Here is a 20972-nt window from a genome sequence, read left to right as displayed (position 1 = left end):
TGTTCTTGCAGCACTTCCAGGCCTGGCAGGCAGCCTGAAACTATGTGGAAATGCAGACCCACCAAAAATTAATTGGAGTTAGGTTCAGCAGCATCCCTTTGAGTAAATCCTGGGGGAAGAGGTTTCTGGACCACTCCTTTTCTGAGGCATAAACCAAGGTCTATAGCCTGAGATGACAGGGAAGATGAAGGAGAACCCCAGTAATTCCCCATGAAAAAACTCTCCCGCACTATGCGAGCAATCACTTTACACTGTGGGATCTCCTTTGACTGCTAAGGCAGAAGCTGAGGCAGCTATTTGCACTTGCTGGGCCTGATTCTCCTGCTGACAAACCAGCTTTATTCAGGGCCTCATTCTCCACAGCCTTGTATCTCACACTGTCATTTAGTCCTGTGCAAAGTTGGTGTAAAATGCTTCTTTGGTAGGAATTACAGCCATTTGAACTAATGTGACTACACAGATGTAAGACAAACTGGCCACAAGTGAGTATGGCCATCTGGACCTTGGCCAATATTTACAACACTCTACCCCAGCAACACAGAGAGAGATTTTGGCTTTGCAGGGCACCATGATGCATGGGCTTCAGCACAGTCAATGGAAACATTCCTTCAAAGTATGGGAGGGCGGGAAGAGAGCGGATAGACTAGCCACTGCATTGTTCCCATGGGTAAATTCTTCTTTGCCATCCTACATGCGAAGCGCTAGGAATCCCAGCCAGGCACAGTCAGGTTTTCCTACTAATACTGCGCACATTACAGACCTGAATTAGTGAGCCCTTGCAACACCCCTGCCATATGATCCCCATTATACGGCGAGAAGAACTGACATGAAGCGATGAAGTCACTCAAGTCACGTGGCAGCTGTAGGCGCTTGGCAACTTTGAAGCCATGGCCACACAACAAGGGATCAGAACTCAAGAGTTCCTGACTCCAAGCCCCAGGCTCAGTCCACCCCTCACACTGTCCTGCATCGCCCCTAATAGCAGCTGCAGGCATTTTAGTCAACAAGCAATTAGGGCCAAGGGTAGAAGAGGGACTGACGTGCACAGACACTTGTTTGGCTTGTCGTATGAGGAAGAGAAACAAGATGACCTCAATCATCTTTTTGCAGATGCAGCCAAGTGGCAAGAAGAAGTGTATTCAATGACAAGGCTTACTTTTGAGCAGTTGTCTGGAGACCAGATACCAAGTGCTGTGCTCAAAGAACAAATAAAAGAGGAAGTAGCTCCGCTAGAACGGCCTGCCTCCTACAGATAAAGGAGGATGGAGTGCAGCACTCTGCCCAGCCTGGAAAGGTGAGCGAGAGACACAGAGATAGGTAGGAGGTGTATTGAAATGGGGGCATTTTGCCTGAGAAGAGGAGAGGGGCAGGAGGAGAATCCAGTGGATTTCTCTATTTGATTTACCCCGTCCTGTTGCGAGACACCTCTGTGATCATGCGTAATTGGACTAAATTGATGACTAGCGGATGTGAGCAGAAAGCTAATCCAGAGCTGCATGCTGTTATCTTGCTGTGCTGCGTGGCTGGTAAGGAATTGTGGGACATACTCAGGATTCTGTGCTGGGGGGGAGGTGTTCGTTTGGCTCAACTGGCAGAGAGCACTTGCTGGAGAGAGCTAGGGCCTCTGGGAGCTCCATCCCATCCCTGACTTCTCTCTGTTTAGACACACAGGTGCATGCAGATTATTACGCTGTTTTTTGAGGGATAGTAGCACTGTCAGAAATCCCTGGCCACGTCAGACAGTTGTCACTATGCTGTACAGCATAGCCAATCAGATCTCCAGGGATGGAAGAGAAAGACCTAAGACCCCCTTGCTCCAAAAACTCAGACCCGGCTACTTGAACTAGAGGAGAATTTTTTTCTGTTACTGGTATAGGGTCTATGATACCTCAATGAGCAGTTCATATGCATCCACTAGGGGGTAGTGGGGCAGCTGGATCCAGCACCACCCTGGTTTTGGTCACACCCATTCTGCTGGGAATTGAAGTCTGGAGGGACAGCTGAGCATTAGAGGCTATCACAGCAAAGAATTCTATGAAGGGGCCAGAAGATACCACCAGATCCCTTCCCACTTAAGAGGGAAAACTGATAAGAGGGTCTGTTAAATGGCCATGCAAGCCCAGAAGGCTGAAGAAGAAACCCCAGGAAGGGGAAGCTTGTTTAGTCTGGATTTTGTTATTTATTTGGACTTTTGCTCCTGGACGTCTAAGAAAGCCTGAAGACAGCACTCCCAACAAGGGGAAGTTTGGCTGGAGAGCGAGACGCTGTTACACAACAGACCGTGTAAATCCTTCTGGGTCATGAGGGAAGTACTTTGGGAAGAGGTGAAGGAAGTGGCCTTGGGGCAAAGAAGCTGAGAGGGTTTGAGCCTTATATCAGTCATCCGCTTCTTTTTCAAGGTCCAAGGCTGGACCTCCCAATAGTGGGTGGGCAGGAGCTCCTCTTTCATTCCCTCTGCAGTAAGGTGGGAGCTTGTCGCATACACACACACTAGCCAGGTCATTACAGTCCCTGTAGTTATAGTGAGACCCCTTAATTGCCAAAGGGACTGCTGGGTAGCTACAGTGTATAACACACTGCAATTAATAGAGAGGAACTCTCTCGAGGCCAGAGATTTTACTGGACCTTAGGGAAGGTGCCCACCCTACCCAGCTGATCATTAGCACAGGTTTCACTGGACATGGTACTTTTCATCCACAAGGATCCCAGAGCATTTTATAAACCACAGGTGGGCAAACTACAGCCTGTGGGACCCTCCTGCCCGGCCCCTGAGCTCCTGGCCCGGGAGGCTTGCCCCCAGCCCCTCCCACGCTGTTCCCCCTCCCCTGTAGCCTCAGCTAACTGTGATCCTGGTGCAATGCTCTGGGCAGGGGGGGCTGCGAGCTCCTGGGGCCACGCAGCTGCAGAGCCCAGCCTGACCCGGTGCTCTGTGCTGCACAATGGCATGGCTGTCTCCAGCCGGGCTCCAGCCACCGGTTCTCCAGGCAGTGCGAGGGTTGGATAGAGGGCAGGGGAGTTTGGGGGGGGTGTGACATGGACAGGGGTTGGGGCGGTCAGAGGGTGGGGAACAGAGGGGTTGAATGGGGGTAGGGGTCCTGGGGGGGCAGTCAGGAAGGAGAGGAGGGGTTGGAAGGGGGCAGTCAGGGGACAGGGAGAAGGGGTGGTTGGATTTGGCAAGGGTCCCGGGGGGTAGGGGGGGAATCAGGAAGGAGAGGGGGGGTTGGATGGAGTGGCGGGGGCAGTCAGAGGGCAGGGATTGGATGGGGCAGGAGTCCACGGGCTGGGGGCGGGCCAAGCCTGGCTGTTTGGGGAGGCACAGCCTCCCCTAACCGGCCCTCCATACAATTTCCGAAACCCGATGCAGCCCTCAGGCCAAAAAGTTTGCCCGCCCCTGTTATAAACCAAGGGTAAAATGTTCTGTTCTTATATGCCAAACAACCCACTAAATGCTAATTTCGCCCTTATTGCAAGAATGATGTTCCTGTGTCAAACAAATCCTGAACATTGCAGGCAGCAGAGATCCCCACGTCAGTGAGAGAGAAGAATTTTGCCCTATACCTGTATAGAGTTGTATAGAGGTCATTCACATCACCTGAACACAGCCACCTCTGGGACGGATCATGGCAGCTATTCTGTGCTAGCAACACTGTAGATCAGATTTATTAGTGTGATGACAATTAAGAAGGGGAATGGAAAATAACTTCTCCAAATGAAGCTGCAGAATAGTTAGTCAGGCAGAATGTAATTCCTCAAATTAGAAGTTGGCCAGCCAGGACGCTGGAGCTTTCAGAGGATCTTTAATTAATGACCAAGAGCCCAACTCACACAGTTCTAAGCAGGAGCAACTCCACTGATTCTAAAGAAGCTGCATCCTCTGTCACTGTTGTGCATTTGCTTCTGTGTGGGTTGCAGGTAGGGCCATCCCTGGCTATTCTGGGGTGCGTGGTGTGTGGGGCCCCAGGCCTCCATGTGGGGGGGCTGGCTTGGGGGACAGGAGGGAACCACCTCCCAGCCCTCACCAGCGGCGCGGCTAGGGCCAGGTCTGTACTTCCCGTGGCTGGTGAGTGCAGGCCCGGCCCTGCTGCAGTCCTTAGGGGATGGGGGCGGGGATGGGGCAGAGCAGGGGCAAGAAGAGGCGGGGCTGGGATGGAGCAAGGGCTAGAGCAACATGCAGCTGCGTAGGGCACCAGGAAATGTGGTGCCCCAAATTTCCTGGTGCCCTACGCAGCTGTGTACTTTGTGTATGGGTAAGGACGGCCCTGATTGCTGGCCTCAGTTTCAAAAACTGCAACTTCCAGTGATTCCATGTTTGGACACTTTACCCTCCAGCTGAAGTTGCAAACCATCCTGTAGGCTCTTTCAGGTTTCTAGTGAGATGAGCTAATAGGACTCCTTCCCAGGCTGCACACTCCCCTTTTTTACCTGTTCAATGTAAATATTTGGTTTTGGACCTGCATGTGGCGCACGGACAAGGTTTGTTATCAACCAATGTGCCTACTGAAAGCCCAAATCACATTCTTTCCTTACCACCTTGCCCTCTCCTTCTCCTCCTTGAAAACATACAAAAGAGCCATAAATGAAACATGTTTGTAAAAAGGGCCTTCAGATTCCCTTCTCCTTCTCCTGCTCACTAAAAAATGACAGATGCGATCCTCCTTGTTTATTCTCAATCTGGAAGGCACTCAGGTGTTATAAGAATCTAAATGGAATAGACTAAACCAGGTCACTAAACGAAGTCTTGGAGATGGGCCCAAACCAAGCTCCTAGATTCAAATGCAGGATATGGGTGGATGCTTCAGAATCTGATACAAATTTTGTAGCTGACCCTTTCTATCCAGACCAGCTGTTTGGATCTGAACACTGCTGAATATTGGTGGGGAGCTGGAATTTGAATCTAAGTTATGCCCTTTGGGCCTATCTGTACTAATTGTAATTCATGACATTTCAGCATGACACAAAAATACTCCTCAGGCAGAAAAAAGAAAAGGTTTTTTGTTTGTGTGTTTTTAAAGTATCATTGCAGTGTTTGTTTTCCAAATGGCAAGGGGTCATTTTATTTTCATTTTGGCTTAAAATAAGTTGCTGGTGATTGAGAGAGGATTTTTTCTCCCCGTAAGAGGGGAGCAGCAGATTGAGAGTCACTCAGATACACAGGAAATAAATATCTTCCAAGCTTCCAGGCATATGAAAATCACAACACGTTTGCAAGAGTCACGGGGATCTCTACTCAATTCAGATGCAACGGCTCAAACCACTGTGCAGCACAGCCACTGTGGGAGGAAGAGAAAAAAGGAGTTTGTCTAGAAGGTCCATTACATGTCTTTAGTGGAACTACATATGGGCCCTGAAACTATGGATCCAAACACCACGGGACTTTGGGGAAGATTAGATCAACATCTAAATTTCTTTTATGGGGTAAACAAAAACCCACAGATCCAATTGCTCTTGAACTTTGGGGAAGTTCAGAACTGGGAGCTGCTTCAAACTTTGCAAATAGGCCACTCTCTTGGGATGAGAGAATGCAACAAAAAGAGATGCATGATCTTTAAAAAAAAAAATCGTGGAGCCAGATTCCTCCCACATCTTAACAGGATACAACGAACTGCCACTGGAATCATAGTGGGGGACTGCCATTCATTTTTCCACTTGGATTTTCCCTGCAGAGGAAGGACTGGGCCTCATTACTTTTGAACAACTTTGGTTTGAACAATGAAAACCCTCATTTAAAAAGGAAGGGGTGGGGGGAAAGACATGACATCTTAAAAAGGTCTTTTTCAGGTGCTGTTAGGTCATTTAGTTCACCCTCTGCCTCTGCAAGAATTGTTCCCTGCTGTGCATTTTCTAGTGGTTTGCTCCACTTTAAAAGAAGAGAATGAAAATACCCATAAGGATATCATCTCCTAGACAAATGGAGGCATTTTGAATAAATTCTCTCTCACTGTATGTGTGATAAGTGTTCATTCTCTGGAAGAACAACTACTGGCTTAGGAAGGATTTTAGTAAGAGCTTTTTGTCTGAAAAATCTCTCTTTCGCTGCTGAATCTTCAGTAGGTCTCCTGTTTGAATCGCTATTTCATTTGTTTATAAAGCTGATAATGGACATCCTGAGGAAATATGTTTTAATTGTGACCAGTCATCACAACAGTTTAACCATAGGGTAGTTTGATGTAACTAGCCTTACCTCAGCCAAAGAGAGCTGGATGACTCCATTCTTGTCTTTGTCTAGGAGCTGGAACATTTCTGAAGAACAAAAGAAGGGAAGAAATAAAATATAAGTAACACGGTGTCTGACAAAATATGGAGGCCTCCCTCCGTGGCCTATTCAAATCTGGATTCAGGTGCAAATTTTGAGTCACAATTGGATAGGAGCATTACAGATTATTTCCCTCCCTTCCTCTTAAGTATCATTCATAAGCCACTTATAAGCATGGGATAGCATATCAGGCGGGACCCACTATGACACATTGTGTGTTCAGAACAGGACAGCCACAAAGCACTGGCCATTTCACATGATATGTAGGGATGCACCCATGAATCTGAGATCTGACCCAGGCACAGATAAGGTAAACTATATCACTAAAGTGATCTGTAGCTCACGAAAGCTTATGCTCAAATAAATTTGTTAGTCTCTAAGGTGCCACAAGTACCCCTTTTCTTTTTGCGAATACAGACTAACACGGCTGTTACTCTGAAACCTGAAATTAGTCTCTAAGGTGCCACAAGTACTCCTTTTCTTTATATCACTAGTGGGAGATGACTAATGTGGGGGCAGAGCACTGGAAACATAGTGCATGTGATTATAAGTCATAGGAGGATTAAGAAAAGCGTTTCACCATCTTGGAAGAATCCCCAATGGTCAGTCAAATGGAACAGTTAACATTAGACTGCATTCATTCAAAAGAGTGAGTTCTCCTCTTTTGTCAGCCCATCTCTATCAACAATCCCTAAAAGAATCAGACTGTCCTTGATCTATTATTATACTGGGTGTTTCTTCAGAATTTACAACAGGAGGTTAGATGGCTACTCCTTTTCCTCCCTCCCATAATCCTAGAGTACAACAGCTTCTTAAGTGGCTGATTAGATACAAAATCTGATTTTTATAGCCGTACAAACCCATGAAACTCCTTCACTGCCCCGAAACAAAAGCATATTCTAGATTTCCACTGTCTTCTCAATGTGAACATTGAGTTTATTTTTAATTAACCAAGCCTCAATACAAGAGAATAATCTGCATCCTTGACCCTTTTACAGACAAAGGGCTTTGAACTGGTGCTGGGCAAACCTTAAAAAGGGTTCAGAGGTTCATTTGAGATAAATGGCACCCAGAAATCATTTGAACAAGTTAGAGAAGTTGGTTTGGTTTCGGTTTGACTTTCAGGTGAAGATTTGGGCCAGTTCTTATTTTTATCAGAACAGCTTTCACCTTCCCCATTTTGAAACTTTGCCATTCTCAGAACTCATTGGAGTTGCTAAATTCAGTGTGGACTAGAGAACCGAGGAAAGGGCAGGCCATGGTGGCAAGCCTCCAGCATGGATACATTTGGTTGGCTGAGCTAGGGATGCCTAACTCCTGTTCCCAGTTCTGCCCAGGGGCTTCCTGGTTGGCTTGAGGCAAGTCTCTTAACCTCTCCGTGCCTTCCTTTCTTCACTTCTGAAATGGAGCTAATGGGGGTGCTGTGAAGATTAAAGAGGTATGGCTTGCAAAGCTCAGAGGGACAGATTTTTAAAGATATAAAGTGCCTAAAGATGCAGATAGGTATCTAGTGAGATTTTCAAGACAACCTAGGCACCTAACTCCCATTAAAAACCCCACTAGGCACTCATCTACATCTTTAGGGACCTAGAACCTTTAAAAATGTGTCTGTAAGTGCAAATTTACGGCTAGATTGCACAAGCCTTACTCATTTGGTTGAACATTTACTAACACAAATAGTCTCATTGAAGCCAGTGGCCTACTTGCATGAGTAGGAGATTCTTCCAGGCTGAGTAAGTGCTCCACAATCTAATCCATGACTATTGTCTAGAAGAAAGATGATTAAGGTTTGGATCTGGACTGAATTCCTCCAGTTTTTGTCTGGGGCCTTCTCTATTGGTTTGCGCAGCAGAGCCAGTTTTGCTGGCTCCCTTACACTTCCACACAGTACTCTGCACTCAGCACTCCAATTTAAACAAAAATACCAAGCACTGAACAAACACCCCCGTCCCCCCCCGCAATGTTCAGCAGTTCTGCTCAGCGGCTTCGAAAGAAGGAACTTACTGAAGAGGGTCTCTAGGTGGATCATACAGGCAACAAAGCCGTCAAAGTCAATGGTCATCTTGCTGCTGGCGTAGCGGATAGCAATGATGTTTTGCACCTTATTGTTGAGAGTGAAACCTGAAAGCACAGAAATCACTCAAGCAGCAGTTACATACACTTTTTAATGCAGGTTGCACATGGAATTTTTGCAGCTGCAGAAAGACGTGGCTGAAGAATTATGGACTATTCCTCCTAGAAGAGTTGTTGGTCTCCATTATCTCTACTGTGTATTCTCCTTTCTATAGCCCATTGTGCTATGGTGGAGACAGGCATAATTCTCTTCCCAAAACCTTGACAAACTGTATATGTTCCACTTGTTCTGCAGAGTTCCTTAGCCCAATATCCTGAGATAAGCACCTAATTAATATGACTTACTGCACTCCTGGGGCCTGAGCCAAACAGCAGCAATTGCAGCAGAGTCCATTACCTACATAACACGCTGGTGTTGAGTTTTAGGGCTTGATTTAGGATCATGTTAATGAGACGTCTTCTGGCCTAATCCAGAGTGCAGGGACCCACCCACAGAAAGTCCCCCAGGAAAGAGCTTGCAGAGGTACAAATCGTCCACAGAAAAACTGCTCCTGCAGGGGGTCCAGAGCTGGCCAGCACCACCCCAGAAGTGGACAGTACGGCCAAGGAAGAGGCATGGCCAGGGGATATATATGGGGATCAGGAAGAGAGAGAGGCAAGTCAATGATGTCACCACAATTATGAGGCTACGAGGCAGGAGGGATAGTAGAGTAGTCAGAATGCCTCAATATTTTCATTTTTTTAAAATATGGAATACCACATTAGGGCATCCTTTCTACACGTGATATTTACCTGCTTCCTTGAGGGCATTTCGCATCTCATGAGCATCTATGGTACCAGAATAGTCCGTATCCACTTTCTTGTAGATCTCCTGCAGCAGAAGAAAGAGGAAGTATTGAATCTGCCTTTAGACTGTTAGGAGCCCTATCTGATTGACTGGGAGATGCATTGCTTCTGCCAGCCAATGCATCGCTACTGCCAGCCAATGCAGCTTTTCTCTGAAAGTGTAAATGACTGAAGGAAAATTTTCAATTAGCTAATGGCAAACTGTGCCCTGGGAAACTATTCCCAGTGGTCTGGCAGCTTGCCCATCGGCATGTTGTGCTGTGGCAAACAGGCCCTTAAGGAATATCGCCCTCACTCAGCAAACACTGTAATATACAACTTCCATTTTGGTTAGCACTTCAAAAGAAACAACAGGCAGTTCTCACAGCCAATTGATCTGCTAGCCAGCTCTAGCTGAGTAATTAGAAACTATTCTGGCCTGCAGCTCAGAGGGGAAACTGCACTTGGGGCATGTTTTCATTTACGCAGGCCATCTACTCATTGCATGCTGGTGATCAGAATGTGTCCAACCTGTGAGGAGCTAAGCACCTCCTCCTTGGCTTCAATGGAAAAGGAGGGAGCTCTGCACTTCACAGGAGCAGGCCTGTAATGCGTACCATCCCAAAAGCTTATCTTAAAGGGGCATTATCAAGTAGGTTAAGTCCAAACTTTGGCCTTCTTTAAACTGATTCTGCAGAAAATCTTCTGGATATTAAACTTTCTATGGGGGGGGAAGCACTTTCGTGGAGACTGTGACACTGCACCCCATATTTGTCACAGTAATATTATATAATTATGGCATAATTATGATGCATTTTGTACAAGATAAGTCATGTGAGGTGTGATTGGAAAAGTTATGATTTGCTGAATATGATTATCCTATATGCATGCATGTATCATTTTTGTATCTGATGTTATTAATATTATGTATCTATTATGAATGTAGTTATACCAAGTTGATACCGAATAGGCAAAATGCTTTCAGTCTAGATAGTGGGTGGGGATGGGCCTATTCAGGTAATGGGCCATTAGGAAAAAACAATAAGCCTTAGGAGAAGCTTATCCATTACCTGGTGAGCCTCCCTGAGAATACTCGAGGGCCTGTAAGTAATGGCTGTTATGACTCAGCAAGGTATGCAAGGTCCTGTGACCAGGCCATGTGACTCTGGACTCCAGCTTGGGATGTCAGTATTTTTCCACAACGTGGTCTGGGAACCAAGCTTTGAAACAAAGGGTTCCTGCCATATGCTAAAGCTATATAAGGCAGGGAGTGACATCATTGGTTGTTCTTTACTCCCCCCACAAGAGGACTCCTGGAAACACCTAAGGAACAAAGACTGAACTGGGGAAAGTTCTGGATCCAGGCTAAAGGGATTTCTTGCCTATGTATGGAAACCTGAGAAACCCAAGCTGCAAATTAAATGCAGCTTGTGCTTTGAGAATCTGCCAGACTGCTGGTATCATCAGTCAGGGTGAGAAACTGCTAATTCATAGTCAATCTAACTAGTGGATTAAACTTTGTGTTTTTATTTGTTTGCTATCCCTTATAATCACCTAAAATCCAACTTTTGTAGTTAATAAATTTATTTTATGTTTTAATCTAAACCAGTGGGTTTGGAGTGAAGTGCCTGGGAATCTTGGCTCAGAGGGGCTGTTGCATTTCCCCTCCGCACTGAGTGGGAGGTGAACAGGGAAATAAATTCATAGTGGTTGTGGTTTGGTCCAGGGCAGGATAGTAAAGCTCTGGGGTCCTAGGCTGGGAAGCTAGTGGTTATTTTGACTGTAGCCTCTCTATTGTTGGTTCATGCAGTGGCTGGTCAAAGCGACTGCATGTAACTGCAACTAGGTGCTTCCATATCTGTGCGTATGCTGGTGGAAGTGCAAGACCAGGAGCATGTCTGCAGCTTGTCACAGAAACACAGTGTGAGCAGGAGCCCAGGCTGGTGGGTCAAAGGGCTCAGTGGTACCCCAGTTCCAGGTGGCACCCAGGGGGAACCCGTCACAGAGACATTTAAAAAAAAAAAACCTAAACAATATCTATTTTAGTCAGCCCTGCAAAAATAGAATTGCCTTGTATTCTGCTATAGCAGTTAACTATAAAACTCTATTCCAGAGCAGGTATTAGAAAGTTTGGTGCACAAGTAATTATGTTGCACAGCACAACAACAGAGCCGTGTTCATTTCAGCTGTATTAAAATGCAAGAGGTGGGGATGAATCCATGTTTGCCTAGCAGGTAGGAATGAAATCACCAAGCAAAAGGAGTTGTTCAAGCTTCTAAAAAAGTGTTCCAAAATAGAGTGGGAGGGGCTAGGGTGGAAGAGGAATTGACTATGTCTCTTTAAATCAGAAATGTATCTGAACTAGAGCTCTGAGCAAAACTCCAAACATAATGGGAAATTGGGACCTGTTTCTGACCTTGGTGGCTTGGACCCATCTCTGTTTAAATCTGTATTTCACAGAGCTAGATAGGGGCAGGGAAACAATGAAATAAGTTAGTTACCAAATATTTTTGAATCTTCAGCCAAAGTATCTTGAATTCTACAACATCCAAGGTGCCAGTCCCATTGGTCTGGGTATGTTAAGGCCTGGTTCAAATTCAGAATGGATCAGTTTCTACCCATATCAAAGAGGAAGAGTAACCGGCACTGATACAAATAATGACCCATTGCAATGTAGTGTACTTATTCATAGTAGTTTTCATTTGTAATCCACCCATTAGAGAGAGACTTGCAGTTTTAAATTTGCTTAGCTAAGGGTGTGCTAAGAATTCCTGGGCTATCTGCAGTACTGTAGTGGATTGTTAAAAAGGTACTACACCTATTAGATTACACTCCCATTTCATACAGAGAGGAGTAACCCACTACTGAAAGTTCTTTTTTAATAGACTACAGGTATGTCTACGCTACGAAATTAGTTTGATATTATAGAAGTCAATTTTTAGAAATCAATTTTATACAGTCGATTGCGTACGTCCACACTAAGTGCATTAAGTCGGCAGAGTGCGTCCTCACTACCATGACTAGCAGAGGCTTACAGAGCAGTGCACTAGGGGTAGCTATTCCACAGTTCCCACAATCTCCATTGCCCATTGGAATTCTGGGTTAAGCTCCCAATGCCTGATGGGGCAAAAATATTGTTGGGGGTGGTTTTGGGTACATTAGTCGCCCTCCCTCTTTGAAAGCAATGGCAGACAATCGTTTCGTGCCTTTCTCCACCCCGTGCGAACACCATTCTGCTTTCAGCAGATGGTGCAGTAGGACTGCTAACTGTTGTCATCCACCGCTGCTCTGCTGCTATTGTCTCAATAGCGAATTTCTCCATGTTGTCTGTCACGGGCTCCTGGGTACATGTGTTCTTCCTTGGGAAATGTGTGCGGTGCTAACCGTAGTCCTCCACCACTTCCGCTGCCATGCTGCTCTCCTGAATCCACCTCACAGGTCCTCTCATCATTCTCTATAAATATCTATTCTCGTGGCATGTGTCATCAGCCACCGCTTCCGCTGCCACTCTGCTCTCCTGCAGACGCCATACCACAGCAAGCATGGAGCCCACTCAGATCACCGTGGCAGTTATGAGCATTGTAAACACCTCACGCATTATCCTGCAATATGTGCAGAACCAGAACCTGCAAAAGCAGGCAAGGAGGCGACAGCAGCGCGGTAATAAGAGTGATGAGGACATGGACACAGACTTCTCTCAAAGTACGGGCCCTGGCAATTTGGACATCCTGGTGGATGACCTTACATTGTGATTGACCTTACAATAAGTGATTGACCTTACATTGGACACTCATTAGCTATCAGGATCAGAAGCTGCCCTGATCTATGCTGATTACATCTGTGCTGAGCCAAGAACCTCTGACTGCTAAAAAGAACAAAGGTTTCAACTAATAAGAGATTCTGAATTAAATTAAAGTTTGCAGGTGACACAAAAATTGGGGCAGTGGTAAATCATGAAGAGGCCAGGTCACTGATTCAGAGCAATCTGGATCACTTGGTAAACTGGGCGTAAGCAAACAATGTGTGTTTTAATACTGCTAAATGTAAAAAGTATACATCTAGGAACAAAGAATGGTAGCCTTATTTACAGGATGGGAGACTCCATCCTGGGAAGCAGGGATTGTGAAAACTGTTTTGGGGTAGTGGTGGGTTCAGCTAACATGAACACCCAGTGTGATGCTGTGTCCAAAAGAGCTAATGAGGTTGTGGGATGCATAAACAGGGGACTTTCCAGTTGGAGTAAAGAGGTTATTTTACTTCTTTATCTGGCACTGGTATGATCACTGCTGGAACACTTTGTCCAGTTCTGACCCCCACAATTCAAGAAGGATGTTGGTAAATTGGAGAGGATTCAGAGAAGAGCCATGAGAACGATTAAAGGATTAGAAAACATGCCTCCTAGCAATAGACTCAAGTTGCTCAATCGGTTCTTCTTAACGTGAAGGTTAAGGGGTAACTTGATTAGTCTGGTTGGCTCTTCAGTCTAGCAGAGAAAGGTACAACACATGCCAATGGCTGGAAGTTGAAGCCAGACAAATTCAGACTGGAAATAAGGCGTACATTTTTAACAGTGACAGTAATTAACCATTGGAACAATTTACCAAGTGTTGTGGTAGATTCTCCATCATTGACCATTTTTCAATCAAATTTTTAAATCTCACAGCTCCCATTGGCCAGGAATGGTGAACCGTGGCCACTGAGAGCTGCGGGCGGCCGTGCCTGCAGATGGTCAAGTTAAACAAACTGTCTCATGGCCTGCCAGTGGATTACCCTGACCGGCTGCAGGTTGCCACCACCGTCCTAACCCTCGTCCTCTGGCCATATGAAGCTCATCTCCCACAGGAGGCATGCAATGGGACGGGGCATGCAAAGCCTTTCCCCATCACATAGTTCCTCTGATCTTTCTCTGCACCTTTAGGGCTATACTGTGTAAAGAGAGAAGACCATACGGACCAGCAGAAGGAAGTTCATAGTGTGTATAACAACCACTGCACAGCTTCCCAAGCACACTGGGTATGTCTACCCTGAGCTCCCATTGCTGCACTAGGTGAATTCTGGCAGAATGCCCCTGCTGTGCTGCAGAGTAGACCAGCTATGTCTAAAGAAAACATTAACATATGAAAGCCACAAAGCAGGGGTGGTGAAGATCTGGCCACTTGAGGGTTAACGTCTCTGCCACACTGTGCTGACAGAGCCACTTTTCTGAATTTTATGCCTACAGCAAGTGAAGGCAGATGCACTGGGAAAATCGGAAGTGTAAATCTAGCCTTATCTAGTCCAAGGTCTTTGCCAGGGAGATCTAGGAACTTCAGAGAACAGTGAAGTGACATTTAAAGGATACATCTAAGAGACTGATCATCTCTCTACAGGTGTTTATGGTGAATCCATCACTTTTAATGTCTGCCCCTGAATAAAAACAAAGTCAGAAATACTTTAGACAAATATTTTCTGCAGCCCACAGAAATACAGTCCACCCACAGTCAGCATCTGCTACTAGGGCAAATACACTTTCATTACTACCAACATTTCTTCTATGCACCTCCTCTCCCAACTTATTAAAAAAAGAAAGTGAATATTTAGTACAAGCGAAAGGGTTTGGATTAAAAAAATACCAGAGAGGAAAGGTCTGTTTATTCACAGAACATATACAGCATGGGCAATTGCAGTACATGCTTTTCCCAAACTGCCCTGGCAAGGATCTATGTTGCATCCATTGTAAAGAAAGAGCTTCTGTGTTTGCACTGAACAAAATTGATCCTTTTGTGATCAATGTAGGTTACACAGAATACACTATAATGAACCGGGTAGCGTGTATGTGCAGGTGCCCTCTACTGGTAGAATCAGAGTTGCACATTCTATCATAAATCCTGTACTGCTAATAGAGATTTCCCCTTAGCCCATGTGGCAGAGGATTGTGCTTTTGGAGCAGGAAAACCAGATTACATCTGTGTTGTCAATATAGGGGCCATGGTGTGCCACACAGCAGCACCTCTGGAGTCCTCCTTAGGCATGGATTTCAGACAAGTACCTGTACAGTTTGTTAGGCCAGATCCAAATGTAGAAACACACAAGGAGTGAGACCCAGTCACTTCTCCCAGGGCAAGCCCTGACCTCTCTATTCAGACTCCACATTCCAGTCCTATTATTTGGGGTGACAGTTATCTTACAGAAAGATTCATTACCCTGAACGGATCCCAGCAGTTCTCTTTTAACATTATTACTTGTTTACGTGCTAGCAGAAAGGACCATGGTACAGAAATTCATTGTGAATCAAAGAGAGATCCTGTATGTCTTACTTGCAGCATCTGCCTACCACCCTTGCTCAGTGTGAAACATCTAGTGTCACTTACTCTTTGCTAATACCCTATTCAGAAGAGTTTGAAGTTCATTTGCTGTCATTTCACAGTCCTGGAAACAAGAAAAAAAAAACCACATTTCAGGTGATAACATAAATGTTTGGAACAAACCAATTGAGCCTTCATTCACTGCAATACTCCTACAGACAACTCCACTTCTCATCCTTATCTTAAGGCTTGGGACTCTAACGCTAAGGTCTCCCGTGTAGCTGCTCTATACCGACAAAAGTTTTGCCGACAAAAGTGCTACTGTAGACAAAGCCCGAGGACACACCACAGATATTTCCTTATACTTAGAATGTGAAGTGAGTGGTATCTCAGGTACCACAGTGTGGCAACCCACTAAATGTGACGTGTCTACCAGCAACCACTGGCTCAGTTCCTCAACTAAGGAGATTCAGAAACACATCCAGACTTATGGAAACTGAAAGGGAAGCAGCTGAAATTCACCAATCACAACTCAAACAGGCTTCTCTGGCTAAAAATGATGCTCTCACACTTAAAATTGGCCCCAGGTATTTGCTCCTTAAGAGCAAACCCAATGCGACAGCTACAACTAGTTTGTGCAGCAGGATCCTGCAGATGCCAAGGTCTCCTATGCAGTAGAGAGTGCAATACTACCCTCTAGCTAAAGGATTCCTGAGTCCAGCAACTTCTAACCAACAAGGAATATAGTCCTAATATCTATTAGTACAACACTCCAAATTATGCACCAGCACCAGGTAACTGACTCCCCAGGTAATTTATATCACCACATAGTAACATCACTCACTTCCACCATTCTTAAAGGGAGGCTACACCTTGAGAGAATCACATTCAGCACCGATATGAGGAATAACGTAGTACAACTGTTCTACTGTAAGGTACATTAAATTGGACCAAAATGGTAGCTGAGAGTTAATAAAAGGGGAAATCCATTCTATTCTTCAGAAGACTAGATAAACAAGAGAATTGGTACTCAAAATAGTTTTCTACCTCTGTATTAAGATGTCACTATCTTTTTCTCTCTTTAAACCACTCACCTCTCCAGAAAGCTTCTGAAACAGGCTCTTGAACTCCTTATCTATGCCCTTGTCATCAACATGAGGCTAAAGGGAAGAGAGAACCAATAATGTGGTTTATTATTCCAGACACAGGTGCCAGGAAATGGGTGGAGGTGTTTGAAATTGCCAAACAAAATTTCCTAAATAAATGGCTTAATTCCATTTGGAAGATGAGCGGGGTCAGAGAGCTCTGGCTCAAGCCCAAGCCTGAATGTCTACGCAGCAATTTTATAGCCCCGCAGCCTGTCCCAAGTCAGCTGCGGATGTTTAACTACTGTGCAGTCAGACCCTGATTGGAAAGGACTCTTGTGTTATCACATTAGGATCACAAAATAGATGTGGAGAAAAATTATATTGAGCCTGTCTATAGCAATTACACAGTTCCTTGGAGGTCTGCTTTTGAAATTCTTCTTTATGGAAAGGATCACACTATACCACGGTATTATATTCTCCTTGTGTATATGTATTCTGAACTGATGTACTACAGCTCAGTTACAGAATTGCATGGGCAAAATTTTGCCCCAAAAATGCACATGGAACCTGTAAGCCAGATAGATAGGGAAAGGAGGTTTTCAATTACAGGGCTTCTTTACACGAGTATGGATACTCTGATTTCAGCTCAAGCCAACCGCAACAAAATCCCAAATCAAATGTCTGCTTGCCCAAGAAGCTGTTCATTTAGACCTAACTGGCATTTACCTCATATGGTTTTGCAGCCACTACATCACCAATTTCCCTGAGGAAAAATAAAAATAAAAGAAATGACCAATCTAGTATTTACAAAGCAATGGATCCTTGTATAGGACTGCGGTCTCTAACACGGTAACTTGAGCTTTTCAGTCTGCAATAATCCTACCTCAGCACACACCACTACATTTTTAAAATCATGCACACCAGGTGAGCTTTTCTTTTGCCATGTATTCAGCCTCTCCAGCCTTTTCCTTCTACTGGCCACTTTGTAGGATATATATGCTTGACGACCGTCTCTTCCCCCACACTTCTGATCCTTCCTCTGAAAACATCTGCTCAATGTACAGTAGCAGTCAAAACAGCTAAATACTATGAACCATTAAGAAAGGGACAGATAATAAAACAGAAAATTTCAATGCCACTATATAAATCCATGGTACACCCACACCTTGAATACTGTGTGCAGTTCTTATCAGCCCATCTCAAAAAAGATATTGGAATTGGAAAAGGTGGAGAAGGGCAACAAAAAAAGTTAGGGGTATGGAACAGCTTCTGAATAAAGAGAGACTAAAAAGACTGGAACTTTTCAGCTTGGAAAAGAGAAGACTAATCAGGGATATGATAGAGGTCTATAAAATCGTTATTTACTTTCTCCACACCACTCATGAAGTGTTATTTACGCCTTCACATAACACAAGAACCAGTGTCACCCAATGAAATTAATAGGCAGCTGGTTTAAAAAACAACAAAACACAAAACAAAAGTAAGTACTTCTTCACACACACAGTCAACTTATGGAGCTCCTTGCCAGGGGATATTGTGAAGGCCAAGACTATAATGGGGTTTAAAAAAGAAAAAGTTCATGGAGGATAGGTTCATCAATGGCTATTAGCCAAGATGGTCAGGGATGCAACTCCATGCTCTGAGTGTCCCTAACCTCTGATTACCAGAAGCTGGGAGTGGACAACAGGGGCTGGATCACTTGGTGATTGCCTGCTCTGTTCATTCCCTCTGGGGCACCTGGTATTGGCCACTGTCGGAAGACAGGATACTGGGCTAGGTGGACCTTTGATCTGACACAATATAGCCGTTTTTATGTTTCCCATGGCACTTTTTGACAAAACTTTTACTCTGTAGACCCCAGGTGGTATTCAGATACTACAGTAGTGGGTGCTAGAACATAGTGGACAAGCCATTGCTCTATAATGTGGGCTGGAGCACCCACAGAAAAAACAATAGTGGGTGCTGAGCACCCACCAGTGGGCCCTGCCAATCTGCTCCTCCCCCCACCCTCACCTCCAACCCACTGTGGATCAGCTGTTCAGTGGCAGGCAGGAGGCCCTGGGGGAGGGGGCAGAGCAGAGACAGGGCGTGCAACAGGGTGGGAAGAGGTGGGGTGGAGGCAGAAAGAGGGCGGGTGGAGCTCGAGCATCCCCAGAGAAATGAGAAAGTTGGCACCTGTGTGTGGATGTATTGACTGATACAAGTAGCCCTGAGTTGGGGGCCTTAAAGGTTCAACTCGCAAGTCTCCCATGTAGTGTGGATCATTCCACCTTGCTCCTTGCATACCTCACCTTGAGCAGACAGAATTATGAAGAAGATACATACTGAGTTTTAGCCTGTTTCTCAGAGAAAACTCTAAGGCAGAACTCTCCATCTTTGAAAGGCTCGAATGTGGATGGCACAATGAGGTACTCTCCTGGGGGCAGTTTGAGACGGCTGGAGACTTCGCGCAGGTTAACATAGGTGTCAGACCGGGCTACTGGTCGGTGGGTTGTGAAGAAATCTCGGCTCAGATGGACATCTGTGTGATTTTTCAGCTGGCAAAAATAATATTCTATTAAAAAAAAATCAACTGGATAAAGTCACCAGAAAGCCTAATTTCCCTAGTTCTATTTCATTGTTTAAAAGCCATCCCCAGAACTTTATGCTACTTGGAAGCAATATAACCTCTGAGTGCAGGCAAGGGAGACAAGCACGAATGTTCTGCCATATCAACATAAAAAACAAACCCAGAACAGGCTGAACAACAGAAAGGGGATGGTGCTTAACTCTATCAGGATCAAACTTATGTGTCTCTAATGTCTGTGAGACAATAGCAAATAGAACCATGTTAATGTGCACTCACAGCTTGACAAATTTGTTGTGAATAAGTTGTTCTGTTAATTTAGCACTTTCTTTTCATGAATTGTACATGAAAAGACTGATTTTTTACAAATTTTGTTCAGCCTATGGGGTGTTTGCAAACTGTTCGCTTTGACTATTCATGGCATGTGATTGGTCACCTAAGCCACATAGTGCTGCCAGCCCTCCAGGATTGGCGTGGAGTCTCCAGGAGTTAAAGATTAATCTTTAAAGATTATGTCATGAGATGAAATCTCCAGGAATACATCCAGTGAAAACTGGCAACCCGAAAGTCACATGCTGTTTCTGCTCTGCGATTGGAGGACTAAATTTTTTTAAACAGGAAAAGAGTGAATAGCTAACACGCTTGTTCTCATATCACTGTGGCGTTCGTGAGCACAAAATATTCAAGAGGACAAAACCCTAGTCATGAGAGTGTTCATGTATAGCAATAAGGGACACACATATGAACAAGCCAAATGGCCATTCAGAATTCATGCAGATGTTTGTTAGCATTGAAGCTCTAGTACCTATGTACCATGGCTAACTCTCAGATTTCTTCAGTCACCTGTTTCACCAGCCTCACAGCCCTATCATCTATTCCTTGCTTCTGACAGTATCCATAATCCAAAACTGTGAATGGATGCAGGTTGTCCTTCAGCAACACTACAAACAGAATATTCTTTTTATTGGCTATGTTAGGTGAGCTATGAGCTGCTGCAATGGAAACTTCAAGCACCTTCTACCTCTAACAGTAGGCATAAGGATAACATGGCTTGAGGTTTTCAAAGCCAACGAGGGGATTTAGCCACACAACTCCCCTTCATTTCAGTGGGAAATGTGTGGCTAATCCCTTATCTGTTTTGAAAATCCAACTCAACAGTTCCATGAACTGATAATCTGGTTACACTCTACAGAGTTTAAGCAAATCAGCCACTCATAGCGGAACACAATTAAAAACAAGATCCCAGTGCGAAATACACCTTTAGAAATCTCATTCAACTTACCTTTACTCCATAAACTTTTCCTTCAAAATGTGTGACTCATCAAGGCAATGATACAAGAAAGGTGGAGCATGTTTGACAGAGGGTGTGCCGACTGCTACACTGATTGTATTTCTGGCTTGACTATAAAGCCAGGTCACAGGGTAAATGAGCTGAACTCATTTGTAAGGGTGATCAGATGTAACTTCTTATATAAAAGTAGTATATTTAACAATAATAGCCCTAAACACTACAGCATCTCTGTTGTAAGCTATAGAATAATGTGGTGCCTTTTCTCTTTTTTTAAAGTAAGGATTGGGTTTTGGTATAATCAGCTATTCAAACTATTTCTCCCCACCCATTCTGAAGTGAAACTACACGCAATGAAAAATTCAGAAATCAGATCCAGCATTTTTTCAATGTATAAGTTCCATTTCCCTTTGTGTCTGAAGCTGTAAACAGAGAGCAGATAATTGGTACATAGCTGCACATTACGTTATTGGGCAAGAACAAAGGGGATGAAAAAAAAACAGCAAAATTGGCAGCACAGAATGCTACACTATAGTAATGAACATGACTCCATCTAGCTCTAAACACCCCTTTGTGGTCCTAATTTTAGAAATGG

At 44.7% G+C, this 20972-nt stretch overlaps 1 protein-coding gene across 1 annotated transcript in view; it reads right to left on the bottom strand.

The window, feature by feature from the left end:
• Positions 1 to 5025: 5025 nt before the first annotated feature.
• LOC311517666 (calpain-8-like) overlaps positions 5026 to 20972 on the bottom strand; it is a 50030-nt gene continuing 34083 nt past the window's right edge. Inside the window, exons 12-21 of the mRNA XM_084622697.1 lie at positions 18849 to 19060; positions 17250 to 17286; positions 16530 to 16595; positions 15502 to 15559; positions 14493 to 14557; positions 11653 to 11721; positions 9119 to 9197; positions 8258 to 8374; positions 6182 to 6240; positions 5026 to 5270 (exon numbers count right to left, since the gene is read on the bottom strand). Coding sequence (XP_084478823.1) covers positions 5247 to 5270; positions 6182 to 6240; positions 8258 to 8374; positions 9119 to 9197; positions 11653 to 11721; positions 14493 to 14557; positions 15502 to 15559; positions 16530 to 16595; positions 17250 to 17286; positions 18849 to 19060 — 786 coding nt within the window. The 3' untranslated portion in view covers positions 5026 to 5246. The remainder of the gene's footprint in view (positions 5271 to 6181; positions 6241 to 8257; positions 8375 to 9118; positions 9198 to 11652; positions 11722 to 14492; positions 14558 to 15501; positions 15560 to 16529; positions 16596 to 17249; positions 17287 to 18848; positions 19061 to 20972) is intronic.

Source organism: Lepidochelys olivacea, assembly GCF_965140295.1.
Source record: "Lepidochelys olivacea isolate rLepOli2 genome assembly, chromosome: 3".
Classification (NCBI taxonomy): Eukaryota; Metazoa; Chordata; order Testudines; family Cheloniidae; genus Lepidochelys; species Lepidochelys olivacea.
Note: the sequence above shows the minus strand (reverse complement) of the source record. Positions and strands in the feature narration are given on the sequence as shown.